Raw genomic sequence first — 13,241 nt, 5'->3', positions numbered from 1 at the left:
TCTGTGGACATTGAGTAAACGCGCGTGCACGCACGCGCGCGCGCGCGTGTGTGTGTGTGGTACTGAGGTTCCTGGAAGTCCTTCTACCTCCGGGCTACACTCCCAGACCTATTTTATATTTTTATTTGGAAACAAGGTTTTTTTTTTTTTTTTTTTTTTTTTGGTGGTACTGGGGTTCCTGGAAGCCCTTCTACCTCCGGGCTACATTCCCAGACCTATTTGGGAACAGGGTCTCCTAAGCCAGCGCGCGCGGCTGGCTTTGAACCTGCGCGATCCTCCTGTCTCTGCCTCCCAAGCGCAGGGATTACAAGCGTGCGCCACCACGCCTGGCGGAAACAGGGTTTCTTATGCCAGCACCGCTGGCTTCGAATCTGCGTGATCCTCCTGTCTCTGCCTCCCAAGTGCGGGGATTATAAGTGTGCACCGCCACGCCCGGCCCTTGAGTAATCTTTATTTATTAATTGGCAGTACTGGGGGTTGAACCAAGGGGCATTTTACCTCTAAGCTACATTCCCAGCCTATTTTTAATTTTTATTTATTTATTTTTTTTGCGGGTCTGGGGATGGAGCCCACAGGGATTCGACCTCCGAACTACACCCCCTGCCCTATATTCTTTATTTTGAAACAGGGTCTCACTAAGTTGCGGAGGGCCTCATAAATAGCTGAGGCTGTCCGCGAACCCCGAGATCCTCCTTTCTCAGCCTCCCGTATGCTGGGATTACAAGCGTGCGCCACTACGTCCGGCTTATTTTTTATTCTATATTTTTCAAACAGTCTCATTAAGCTGAGGCTGGCCATCCTCTTGTCTCAGCCTCCCAACTACTGTGATAATAAGCCTGTCTGTGCCCTTCTAGAAGTATTCTTTACAACAAATGGTGCCAGGCAATTCGACGTCCACGTGCAAATAGGTGGATTTGGACACTGACCTTGTACTAATGCGCACACAGTCCAACTCATTTAGAGCCACAGACCCACACGTCGTAGCTGCCAGTCAGATGTGCAAGGCAGGCCTCGACTTCCCTCTACTTCCCTCTTTGCGGCTGATGAGACTTAGGTCTAGACAAGGTCATGAAGCGCTTACTACACAGGCTAGCGGCGTTCACTAACTCTGCAGAGCATCTTTGCTTCACATCTCTGTAAGATATTTCAGGGCAGGATTCACACATTTGAATTTTCAAACATAAACGCCAATCTCTTGGCCTCATCATCTACAAATCATATTCTAGTAGTGTTGGGCTTCAGGCCCCTCGGTGCGAGTCCCCGGCCAGAAAGCGCGAGTCTGCTCCCTGGAGCACTTGGGGTCTGTGCTGCCTTCCGCGAGCCTGTGGCTTCTTCTAGATGTACGCCTTGGTGCTCTTCTTCAGCCCAGGAGCACCCCATTGGACCGGAAGCCAATTTCCTTTGTGAAAGGAAATTGCAACCATAGGAATCACTATATTTTTTTCTTTTTTGTCTTATACCGTGGGACTGGAAGGTTCTCTAGTTGGTAGGTGGTGGTCCAACCTGTAAATCGGTAGAGTGCTTTGCACCAGGAGAACACCTGATGTGATTGGTATAGATTGGAGTGACCCTGGACTCTCCCTCTGTCCCCAGAGCCATCATGAAGCTGAATGGTCACCAGCTGGAGAATCACGCCCTGAAGGTTTCCTACATTCCGGACGAGCAGATAGCTCAGGGCCCGGAAAACGGGCGCCGAGGGGGTTTTGGCTCCCGGGGTCAGCCCCGCCAGGGCTCGCCTGTGGCCGCAGGGGCGCCAGCCAAGCAGCAGCAGGTAGACATCCCCCTCCGGCTCCTAGTGCCCACCCAGTATGTGGGCGCCATCATCGGCAAGGAAGGCGCCACCATCCGCAACATCACCAAACAGACCCAGTCCAAGTGAGTCCTGGCTTTGGGGAGCGAGCCGGGTGGAGGAAGCTGCCTCCTGGGAGCACCCTGTGGGTGTCAACATTGTTTTCCTCTTCGGAAATGTTGCTTGGATATTCTGGGGTCGCTGCTTCCAGTTCCCACCTCCTGGGAAGGGGTGGGCAGATACAGTTGGGAGAAGTACCTGGGGTGCACCATTATTGTCATTAGTAAGAAGGGTGCTATGATTCCATAAACTCCATAGAAAGTAACAACCCAACTCCATCTTGGATCCAGTTGCCTTCAAGAATGCTTAGCAGCCATGTAGTGCGGGCCAGCGTCAGGGCCTTCTGTCTGAGGTCATGACTGTCTCGTTCCAGCATGCCCACCCCTTTTCTCATTCGTAGCTGACCAGTGTGCCCTGTGGAAAAGAACCGGTCACATTATTATTGTTTGTTTAGTTGTTACGTAGGATTGGAGGGAAAGTGCAGCTGTAGCGCATTGACGTGGTGACCACCCCACACCCCATCTGTGGTAGAGGACCTTCCAGGCCTCAGCCACCATTGCCAAAAACTGAGCCAGAGTGACAGCCTGGCCACACCCCACCCTGCCTTCTCTGCACTGCCCGGCACTAGCCTCTTTCCAAGAAGAGCGGTTCTGCCTTTGACCAATGAGAGGTCGGGAGGCCAGCACTGTCCCCGGGGACGACTAACTGGCTTTGTCCTCTTGGTCCTCAGGATTGACGTGCATAGAAAGGAGAACGCGGGCGCAGCTGAGAAGGCCATCAGCGTCCACTCGACCCCTGAAGGCTGCTCCTCCGCCTGTAAGATGATCTTGGAGATCATGCACAAGGAGGCAAAGGATACCAAAACGTAAGGATGCGCCGCGGGGCCCGCGGGCTGCTGCTCTTGTGGTGCCGCTGGGTGAGCGGACCAGAGGCTCTTTAGCTCTGGGTTACACCCCAAGCCTGAGTTTATTGCATATTATGTGTGAAACAGGGTCTTGTTGAATTGCTAAAGTGTCTTTAAGTTGCTGCGGCTGGCCTTGTACCTCTGCTCCTCCTGTCTCAGCCTTCCTAAGTACTGGGATTATAGGTGTATGCCATCATGCCTGGGGCATTCTATCTTCGAGTTATACTCCTGGCCCTAGTTTATTATTATTATTATTACTATTTTATTATTTTTGGGTACTGAGGATGGAACCCAGGGGCATTCTACCTCTGAGCTCCACTTCCAGCCCTATTTTTTATTTATTTTGAAACAGGGTCTCACTGAGTTGCAAAGGGCCTCACTATTAGCTGAGGCTGTCTAAGATTACCTCTATTCTCCTGTCTCAGCCTCCCAAATGCTGGGAGTGTGCACCACCACATCCGGTCCTATTTATTTATTTTTAATTCTTTATTTTGCAACAGGGTCTCACTGAGTTGCAAAGGGCCTCCCTAAGTACCCGAGGCAGGCTGTAAGCCTGGATCCTCTTGTCTCAGTCTCCCAAATGCTAGAATTACAAGCTTGTGCCACCACGCCTGGCTTACACGCATTTTAAAAGTAAACCGTTTTATGAGTTTTATATACGTATGTGTATGTTAAAAGTATACATAAGCCAGGTATAGTGCTGGGTATACACACACACACAGTGCCCAATGAAACTGGGATCGCTGTTACGATAAAGCCTTCCTCCCAGTGTGCTTGCTCCTCCGCTGTCTCCCCTCCCCTCATTTCTCTATTCATAAGCAATCATTGACCTGCTAGTTTTTAGGATCTTCTAACCCTTTTATCCTGTGGTTTGTCCTCGGAACCCCATGCCGGGGGTGGCACAGTGGCCGCCATTGAAAGGAGCTCTTCCCCTCCTTTCTCCCCAGGGCTGACGAGGTCCCCCTCAAGATCCTGGCCCACAATAACTTCGTGGGGCGTCTCATCGGCAAGGAAGGGCGTAACCTGAAGAAGGTGGAGCAGGACACAGAGACGAAAATCACCATTTCCTCGTAAGGAAGGCCACTGCCGGGGGGCCCTGCTTATGGGGGCGTGAGCTCCCTGCATGGTTCCTGGGGCGGCGCCATTTCACCTTTGAGCCTCAATATCTTCCCTTTATGTTGGGTGCTGTTTCTCATAAAAATAATACAAAATGGGCAAAGTGCACTTTCCTTACTTGAGAACCGGCTGGAGGTCTCTCGTCCCCACTGTCACATGTCCTGGGGGGCGGGGGCAGCCTCTGCGATTCCCTCCACGTTACGCTCTTGCTGCACATCTCACGGATGTGATGTCTGCCTGGCTCTAAAAAACCAGTAAAGGGTTGGGCCAGCTTGTGCGCAGGCAGCCTGCCTGTCAGCAGAGACTAGCCTGTTCCTTTGAGCCATTGAGGACCCTTAGGCATAAGCCTCCTCCCCGTTTGCTGGTGACCAGCTGTCCAGGGGGAGGGCTGTTGGCTGGGCATTCCCGTCTCCTTGCACCTCCCCCTGAAGGCTGGAGAGAGTCATTTGCCAGAAGATAGACAGATAGCCCATAGATGTAGAAATGGGGGACCCGGCACTCGGTGGTTTCTGGGCCTCGCTCCCAGCCAGGGCCTGCTTTTGGGCTGCCAGTAAAAGCATTCCATGGCTCTGCTCTTTTACCAGGCTGCAGGACCTCACCCTGTACAACCCAGAGAGAACCATCACTGTGAAGGGGGCCATCGAGAACTGCTGCAGGGCGGAGCAGGAGATCATGAAGAAAGTCCGCGAGGCCTATGAGAATGACGTGGCCGCCATGAGCGTGAGTCTCCCCGCCCTTCTGTGCACCCTTCCCTGAGAGACTGCCACCGAGGCCAGGCGGCTGGGCACCTGTGCCTGTGCTGCCCTGGCCTCGGAGCAGCGCTCTGTGATTTTGGACATCAACTCCTGGAATGTTTTGTTTTTGCAATGCTGCGGCTCAAACCCATGGCTCCATGGAGCCTACGGAAGCATTCTATCACTGACTAACACCTCAGCCCCAGAAATGGGCTGTTTTTTTGATGGTACTAGGGATTGAGCCAAGGGTATTCTACCTCTAAGCTACACTATCCCAGCCCTTTTTATTTTTAGTGGTTTTTTTTTTTTTTTTGGTACTGGGGTTCCTGGAAGCCTTTCTACCTCCGGGCTATACTCCCAGACCTATTTTTTATTTGGAAACAGGGTCTCTTAAGCCAGCGAGGCTGGCTCTGAACCTGTGCGATCCTTCTGTCTCCACTTCTTAAGAGCGGGGATTACAAGCGTGTGCCACCACGCCGTGTGCCACCACGCCCGGCTTATTTTTAGTTTTGAAATAGGGTCTCCCTAAATTGCCAAGGCTGGCCTTGAACCTGCAATCTTCTGTGTCTGAGGCTTGCAAGTGGGATAACAGGCGTGCACCAGTGCTTCTGGCTCAAGAACCACATTTAATCACCTGGGCTTTTCATCTGGCTCTGAAATGGCGGTGGGGGTCCAGTGGTGGGTTTCGTAGACTCCTAGAATTGACATTCAATCTGAGGCTTGAGAGCTGTGAGCTTCTAAATGATTCTCCCTTTTCACATCAATGTGACCATCCTGTAAAGTTTATGATGATGTGCGCTTTAGTGGAGAGAGGGTCTGTAATTTTCATCTTTTTTTTTTTTAAGGAGAGTAAGAGTGGTGTGTGTGTGTGTGTGTGTGTGTGTGTGTGTGTGTGTGTATCCCAAAAGGACCAGAACCTCAGTCAAGCGGAGCTCGGCCTCCTGCTCTCAACGAGGGCCTCACATTCCCTGGCTGAGTCTGTTCTGTCTTCACTAGAGTGAAAGAGAACAGCCAGGGGCAGGGGCTCTGCCATCCACAGCCCGTTGGCTCTTTCTGGTTGGAAGTGCCAGCTCTTGGTCCAGTTTGCCCATCACATCAGTCAGCCGGGTATGGTAGCGCACGCTTGTAATCCCAGCATTTGGAAAGCTGAGACAGGAGGATTGCGGTTCTTGGACAGCCTCAGCTACTTAGTGAGGCCCTTTGCAACTCAGTGAGATCCTGTTTCAAAATAAAGAATACAGAATAAGGCTGGGGGTGTAGCTCAAAGGCAGAATTTCACTGGATTCCATCCTCAGTACTGCAAAAAAAAAAAAAAAAAAAAAAAAAGCTAAGGTCAGACAGGCTTTTGTGCAGAAGCCTGCTCTCATACTCAAGCTTTGGCCCCCTTCCTCCGGGTGCATTCGGCCTTCTGCCAGGGCCACACACCAAGTGCCCCAGCCCTGTCCGGTAGAGCTGAATGCGTCCTCGCCTTTCTTCTCCAGCTGCAATCTCACCTGATCCCCGGCCTCAACCTCGCTGCGGTAGGTCTCTTCCCAGCCTCGTCCAGCGCTGTCCCACCGCCTCCCAGCAGCGTCACGGGGGCCGCTCCCTACAGCTCCTTTATGGTAAGTGGAAGGTTGTACCACAAGGGGACCCTTAGTCTCGTGAGTGACCTCCCTGGAGGAACCCAACTCCCCATAGGAGTCCAGTGCTCAGAGGGAAGGGATCTTGGACGGCCCTCTGCGTTGCTCCTGGCCCATGGCTCTGACTGCAGACGCTAACCGCAGGGCCTGCTGTCTGGGAGCTGGCGGCCCTTGCTCTCTTGTGGGGCCTCCTCACTTTAGCCTTCCTGAGCTGAGGAACTAAAGGGCCTGCAAGGGCACCTTTGGGTGCTGGTACCTTCTTGAAGGCCGCAAGGCGGGCGAGTGGAAGGGTCTTGGGCCTTGGGCCTTGGTTAAGGAGTCCTGTGTTCCGCAGCAGGCTCCAGAACAGGAGATGGTCCAGGTGTTCATTCCCGCCCAGGCAGTGGGAGCCATCATCGGCAAGAAGGGCCAGCACATCAAGCAGCTCTCGAGGTTCGCCAGCGCCTCCATCAAGGTGACTCTGGGGCTTTTCTACCTCCTGGGGCCTTTGCTCCAGATTTCCATGTGCTTTGGAGGATTCTGTCTCTGAGTTCAGGGCCTTCCCTAACTCACAGCTTACTAGGCCCTCTGTGGCCCACAGTGCTCATGGGTTTGAGTAGGAGGCAGGACTGCAGTGTGGAAAGAGCTAGGGTCCTGCATCAGACGCTTTGGATTCCAGCCCCAGCCCCACCTGATCTGCGTGTGTGGCTGGCTCCTCACCCCTAGTCCCCGCAGGAACATGCAGTGAGCTTCAGTTGTCTTCTGCTTCCCCCGGGTCCAGTTTGCTCATCACATCCATCAAAACTTGTGTAGACAGGCGTGGTGGTGAATGCTTGTAATCCCCGTGCTTGGGAGGTGGAGACAGGAGTATCTTGCAGGTTCGAAGCCAGCTGCGCTGGCTTAAGAGACCCTGTTTCCAAAGAAAAAAAGAATATAAAATAGGTCTGGGAGTGTAGCCCTTAGGTAGAAGGGCTTCCAGGAACCCCAGTAACACCAAAAAAAAAAAAAAAAATTGTGTAGAAGCCTACATCACACTCAAGCTTTTGGCTCCTTCCCTCCGGGGCACTGGGTCTTGCCACGGCCCCACACAAGCACCCCAGCCCCGTCAGGTAGAGCTTTCACATCCTCTTATCAAAGGTACCACTAAATTTCACCAACCTAAATCCAAGTGTTTTATTTATCTCCAAAGAAGTCAGGCGTGGAGGCACACCCTGTCATCCCAGTACTTGGGAGGCTGAGATAGAAGGATTGGGGGTCAGCCTCAGCTACTTAGGCCCTCCACAACTTAGTGAGACCCTGTTGCAAAATAAAGAAAAAATAGGGCTGGGGGCGAGCTCGAGGTGGAACGCCTCCAGGTTCAATCCTCAGTCAGCGCCCCCCACTCCCCAAGCACACAAAAGCTTTGGGAAAGCTGTGATCTCCAAGAGAAGTGCAGACTCCCTGCCCCCCAGGATCAGGTGTGGGGAGGTGCCAGAGGCCCTACTGAGGAAATGCAGCCGTCTCCGACCACCTGTGACCACCTGTGCCCTCAACGGCTGTGACTCGGGCTTTGGGGTCTTTGTTCTTTCCTCCCCTGTCCTCAGACTAGGCGGTGGGAGTGCGTGCGGTGGAAGGGTTTGGAGTGCCAGGCCCTCATTGACCAGCTGTTTGCTTTGTAGATTGCTCCGCCCGAAACACCGGACTCCAAAGTTCGAATGGTCATCATCACCGGACCCCCAGAGGCCCAATTCAAGGTTTCCATCAGTATTGTTTTTTTTCAGGCTGGTTAATTTTTTCAAGCTGGGAACTTCCCAGACAGCTTCTGTTACCTGTCAGACGCCTGTCACATCTTTCAGCCTTTTCTGCAGGGTCCCCAGCTACAAAGCTGCTTTCAAAGTGGCATCGAACTTAATTTCTGTTGACGGCCATTCCCCTCTTCGCTTCCCGACGGTCCACACAGCAAGAGGGGAAAGAACGGAGCTGGAGGTCTTTGCATTCGATCCCAGATTCCCTTCTGACCTTCACAGCCCCACCACATCCTTAGGTTCTTGAACCTCTGGTCAGATGCCCAGGGGTCACAGCTTAACCTGACCAAGTGGACGTAGAGAGCTGGGAGGGCTTTCTCTAGACCCTTGGGGAGTGTGGACAGTGCTGCCTTCTGCATGAGGGCATTCAGGGCCTTGGTGGCTAGCATCCCAGTCCCCACAGGCCTGTAGCTGATCTCTGTTCCTCTGGGAAGTGGTTACTCAGTTACTCCTAACTCCTCATAGGCTCCCAAGGTCCCCGGGGCTGCAGAGGAGCCGGGGGGGGGGGGCTGTTGACAGGCCGCTCAGCTGGGCCTTTCACGCCACCTGCCGCAGGCGATGTTCTTGGGTGGGCTGTGCCTGTAGGCCAGGAAAGGATGGGTTGGATGGAGGGGCGGGCGGTACATGGTGTTTGCCACTCTTGCCCTTTGTGGCCCGCTGAACAGTGACCTTCTCTTCCCAGGCTCAGGGAAGGATTTACGGCAAACTCAAAGAGGAGAACTTCTTTGGCCCCAAGGAGGAAGTAAAGCTGGAGACCCACATCCGTGTGCCGGCTTCAGCCGCCGGCCGGGTCATCGGCAAAGGCGGCAAAACGGTGAGCCCCAAGGGCTGGGGCCGAGGCTCTGGGCCTCGGTGTCCAAGCCCAACAGCTCCGTTCTGGTCTCCTGCTCCCTCCTGTGCTCAAGTGCTGGGCGGCCTGTTTGCCCGTTGACTTGATTCTATTCGCCAAGCTCAGCGCCTGGCTCTTCCCCCTCATCACCCACTTGCTGCCCCTTATTCCAGTCCCACCCGCGCTTTTATTTATATTTTCCCCTGGGTGCTAGGGATGGATCTGAGGCCTTGTGCGTGCTAGGCCAGCACTTCTGCCTCTACACACCCCGGTCCCCGGCTGTGTCTTCTCAGTAGCACCCTGAGCTCCTCTCTGGCCCCTCCAGGTGAACGAGTTGCAGAACCTAACAGCAGCTGAAGTGGTTGTGCCAAGAGACCAGACCCCAGATGAGAACGATCAAGTCATTGTTAAAATCATCGGGCATTTCTACGCCAGCCAGGTACATACAGTCCAGCCCGCCCTCGATCTCAGGAATGCCATGGGGGCTCACGGGAAACTCCAGAGGTTGACCTATGTGACGGGCGCAGGTCCTGTGGCCTCACCAGATCGGCCTACTGGTGGCTGAGTCAGCCCTCTTTTGGGTGCAAGGGTGGGAGATACACAGGTGTTTATAGAGGTGTTTATTCCTTTTTGGACTCTATAGGAAAACCAATTTGCCAAGTTTCATGTGACATGTATATTATAATCAACTATTAGACTTAATTATTTATATTTTTGTGGTATTGAGGCTGAACCCCAAGGGCATTTTACCTCCAAGATACATCCCCTGCCTTATTTACTTATTTATTTTTTGTATTTTTGCATTCTACCCCCAAGCTACAACCCTAGCAGGGTCTCCCCAGGTTGATGACAGTTGCATTGCTTGCTGAGATTTTTTTCAAACCTGCAATCCTCCTTTCTCAGCCTCCCAAGTATCGGGACTAAGCCTAGCTTTTATTTTTTATTTTGAAACAGGGTCTCACAGCTAAGTTGCCATGGGTCTTGGGAGGTTGCTGAGACTGGCCTCAAACTGCAATCTTCCTGTCTCGGCTGTAATCCCAAGTATTGGGATTATAGGTGCGCACCACCATGCCTGGGTGACACCTGTTATATATGCTACACATTATATATTAATGGTTTCCCAAGTGTCTGCCCTTAATTCCACTCTAATCCTTTTTCTGCACTGGCTATGAGAGGAAGTCTGTGAGTATATCTAGTGCCCAGTTTTGTTCATAGAATAATAACCACAGTAGTAGCACCTTGCCTGGAGTGTGATTTCAAACGTAGTCACCCCAGAATGACTGTTCCCTCCCCTCTCCCTAGAACTCATCTTCCGCCCTGCCCCATCCAGCATCGGGGCAGACTCAGGCCTGGAACACAAGGATCAATTTTTGCTGAGCCTCAACAAGTCAAGGAATCAATTAGTGGAATTTTCTTAAAACTAAGATGAGGCTATCCTCTAACCTGCAGTCCTCTGTCTCAGCCCCCCAAATACCAGGATCGTAGGTGTGAGCCACCATACCCAGTTTGAATAACTATTGAAGTGGTTTCAGTTGATCTGAATGGGTATTATAGGAAAAGCCACGTAAGCCCTCAAGGCAGGGCGGATGGAGTCCTAACTCATAAACACTAATCTCCGCATTGTTTCTCCAACTTAGCCCAGCTTTCTCTTTAACCAAGCACTCAGTTGTGGAAAGGAAGAGATATTCCAATAAATGTCTGACACAAATCCCATGTTTTGTAGTTGATACCCCTTATAAAACTTTATTCTTGGTGAAGAAACTATTATAAAGAGTTAAAAGCGAGTATCCTTTGGCATTTCTTTTGTTTCACGGTGTTTCTGATTTAACCATGTTTTTGTTCAGCCACATTTGAGCGCTTAATCCCCCTTTCTTTAGTACTGTGCATGTTGGATTTGTGAGGGGGTCTCCTCATTTGTGACTCTGGGACAGCATGGAATATACATTTGCCCGGAAGTCCTGGGAGTTCCGTTTCGGGTTCAGTGACATAGGTGTCACTTTATCAAGTTTTAAATTGAGGCAGGCTGGGCACGGCATGCGCCTGCAGTCTCAGTACTTGGGAGGCTGAGACGGGGATCCAGGTTTGAGACCAGCCTCAGCAGCTTAACGAGACTCTCAGAAACCTAACAAGACCCTGTTTCAAAATAAAAAATGAAGTCGGGCGTGGTGGCGCACGCATGTAATCCTAGCACTTGGGAGGCTGAGACAGGAGGATCGCATAGGTTCAGAGCCAGCCTCAGCTACTTAGGCTCTCAGTGACACCCTGTTTCCAAATAAATTATAAAATAGGGCTGGGGTGTAGCCCAGAGGTAGAAAGCCCCTGAGTTCCACCCCCACAGTACTACCAATAAATAAATAAATAAATAAATAAATAAATGAAATTGGGCTGGGGATGTAGGTCAGAGGTAGAATGCCCCTGGGTTCCACCCCCACAGTACTACCAATAAATAAATAAATAAATAAATAAATAAATAAATAAATAAATGAAATTGGGCTGGGGATGTAGCCCAGAGGTAGAAAGCCCCTGGGTTCCACCCCCACAGTACTACCAATAAATAAATAAATAAATAAATAAATAAATAAGTGAAATTGGGCTGGGGATGTAGCTCAGAGGTAGAATGCCCCAAGTTTAATCTCTAGTGCTATACACAAAAAAATCTGAGGAGGAGCAGCAGCACATGCCTGTAATTTCAGTACTCATGAGACAGAGGTAAGAGAATCGAAGGTTCCAGGCCAGTCTCAACAAGTAAGCAAGACCCTGTTTCAAAATAAAACTGGATGCAGGGCGTGGTGGCGCACACTTGTAATCCCCTCACTTGGGAGGCGGAGACAGGAGGATTGCGCAGGTTTGAAGCCAGCCGTGCTCGCTTAAGAGACCCTGTTTCCAAATAAAAAAGTATATATAAAGAAATAATGCGTCTGGGAGCGTAGCCCGGAGGTAGAAGGGTTTCGAGGAACCCCAGTACCACCAAAAAAATTAAAAAATAAATAAAACTGGAAGCCGGGCGTGGTGGCGCACACTTGTAATCCCAGCATTCAGGAGGCTGAGACAGGAGGATCGCGGTTCACGGACAGCCTCAGCTACTCAGTGAGGCCCTCTGCAACTCAGTGAGACCCTGTTTCAGAATAAAAAATAGGGCAGGGGGTGTAGCTCAGAGGTCAAATGCCCCCGGGGTTCCATCCCCAGGCCCGCAAAAAATAATAATAATAATAATAATAATTAAAACTGGACTGGGGTGTAGCTAAGGGGTAGATCACTCTAGGGTTTAACCTTCCCAGTACCACACAAAGTTCTGATGAATGGGTGTATGCTATTCCTCCTTCCTTTCCGGGCTCCCCTGCCCACCTCCAGCCCACTTACTTGAGGTATTACCCAGTGGATGCTCAGGGAGCCTGTGTGGACCCAGGCATGGTGATGCTTGTAATTCCAGTGTCGGGGAGGCTGAGACAGGAGGATTGCAGGGTCAAAGACAGCTTCAGCAACTGGTGAGACTTTGATCAACGTAGCGAGACCCTATTTCAAATAAGGAAGGAAAAATAGGGCTGAGGATATAGCTCAGAGGTAGAAAGCCCCCAGTGCCGCTCCTACGTGGGCACAGAAGAGACAGAAATTCAGGGCCACCCAGACCCTCAGTCTTCCCAGGGGGCCATTCTCTCTGCACCTGCCTCTGGACCCTCTCTCTGGAGGTCTTCACTCCCATATTCTTGCTCCTGCAGATGGCTCAGCGGAAGATTCGAGACATCCTGGCCCAAGTTAAGCAGCAGTACCAGAAGGGGCAGAGCAACCAGGCGCAAGCACGGAGGAAGTGATCAGCCCCTTCCAGCCCCGTGGACTCCAGGACAGCGGGCAGAGCCAAGAGCTGGCTCTCCCTGCAGACCTGAGAATGAGTGGGAATCGGGGACCCCGGGCGGGGCTGGAGATCAGGTTTGCCCACCTGCTTGAGATGTTGCAGTGAGGAACCCTGATCTCCCGGACCTGGACCAATCGGCCCAACCTTGAAATCTAGCTCAGGGCGCTTTTTTAAACGTGGATTGTTTGAGGAAGTTCTCCAGACCCTACCAAGAGGGTGGGTCAGACCCTAGTGGGGAAGAGAAGTAAAATTTCCTTCGGGTTTTTAAAAACCTTCCAAGGTTTGTTTCTTTGACCCCAGGTTCTCTCTCCCCTTCTTCCCCGCTACTTGATTTATTGATTAAAAATGCCTCTGTTCTCATGCCTCTGACACCACTCTTTCTATCTTTACTGCTACTGGAGAAAAATGAGAACTAACGTATTGCCTTGTTTACTGTATTGACTGGAGAAGACCCCTCCTCATCTATAGTTTAATTCCACTCTCCCTAATCAGACCATAGAAACAGCAAGGATAAAGAGAAGGGAGAGGCGGGGGAAAAGATGATGGAATATGTAGTAATCCACGTTTAAAAGGA

The 13,241-nt window shown here is 51.5% G+C and overlaps 1 protein-coding gene across 4 annotated transcripts in view; it reads left to right on the top strand.

Annotated features, from left to right (window-relative positions):
* The window catches only part of IGF2BP1 (insulin like growth factor 2 mRNA binding protein 1), a gene marked incomplete at both ends in the record, with an annotated part of 47,976 nt that extends 35,350 nt beyond the window's left edge, over positions 1–12,626 (top strand). The window contains 10 exons of one of the 4 annotated variants that reach the window (XM_080713528.1): positions 1,594–1,875; positions 2,580–2,714; positions 3,701–3,823; positions 4,454–4,589; positions 6,085–6,207; positions 6,563–6,679; positions 7,863–7,937; positions 8,671–8,802; positions 9,143–9,256; positions 12,534–12,626. In XM_080713528.1, coding sequence (XP_080569654.1) covers positions 1,594–1,875; positions 2,580–2,714; positions 3,701–3,823; positions 4,454–4,589; positions 6,085–6,207; positions 6,563–6,679; positions 7,863–7,937; positions 8,671–8,802; positions 9,143–9,256; positions 12,534–12,626 — 1,330 coding nt within the window. Of the gene's footprint in view, positions 1–1,593; positions 1,876–2,579; positions 2,715–3,700; positions 3,824–4,453; positions 4,590–6,084; positions 6,208–6,559; positions 6,680–7,862; positions 7,938–8,670; positions 8,803–9,142; positions 9,257–12,533 lie in introns of all 4 variants that reach the window. The other 3 variants (XM_080713527.1, XM_080713529.1, XM_080713530.1) reach the window with 3 other exon arrangements.
* Between the last annotated feature and the right edge of the window lie 615 nt (positions 12,627–13,241).

The sequence above is a fragment of the Muscardinus avellanarius genome (genome assembly GCF_963383645.1).
Source record: "Muscardinus avellanarius genome assembly, chromosome: 16".
NCBI classification, from domain to species: Eukaryota; Metazoa; Chordata; class Mammalia; order Rodentia; family Gliridae; genus Muscardinus; species Muscardinus avellanarius.
Note: the sequence above shows the minus strand (reverse complement) of the source record. Positions and strands in the feature narration are given on the sequence as shown.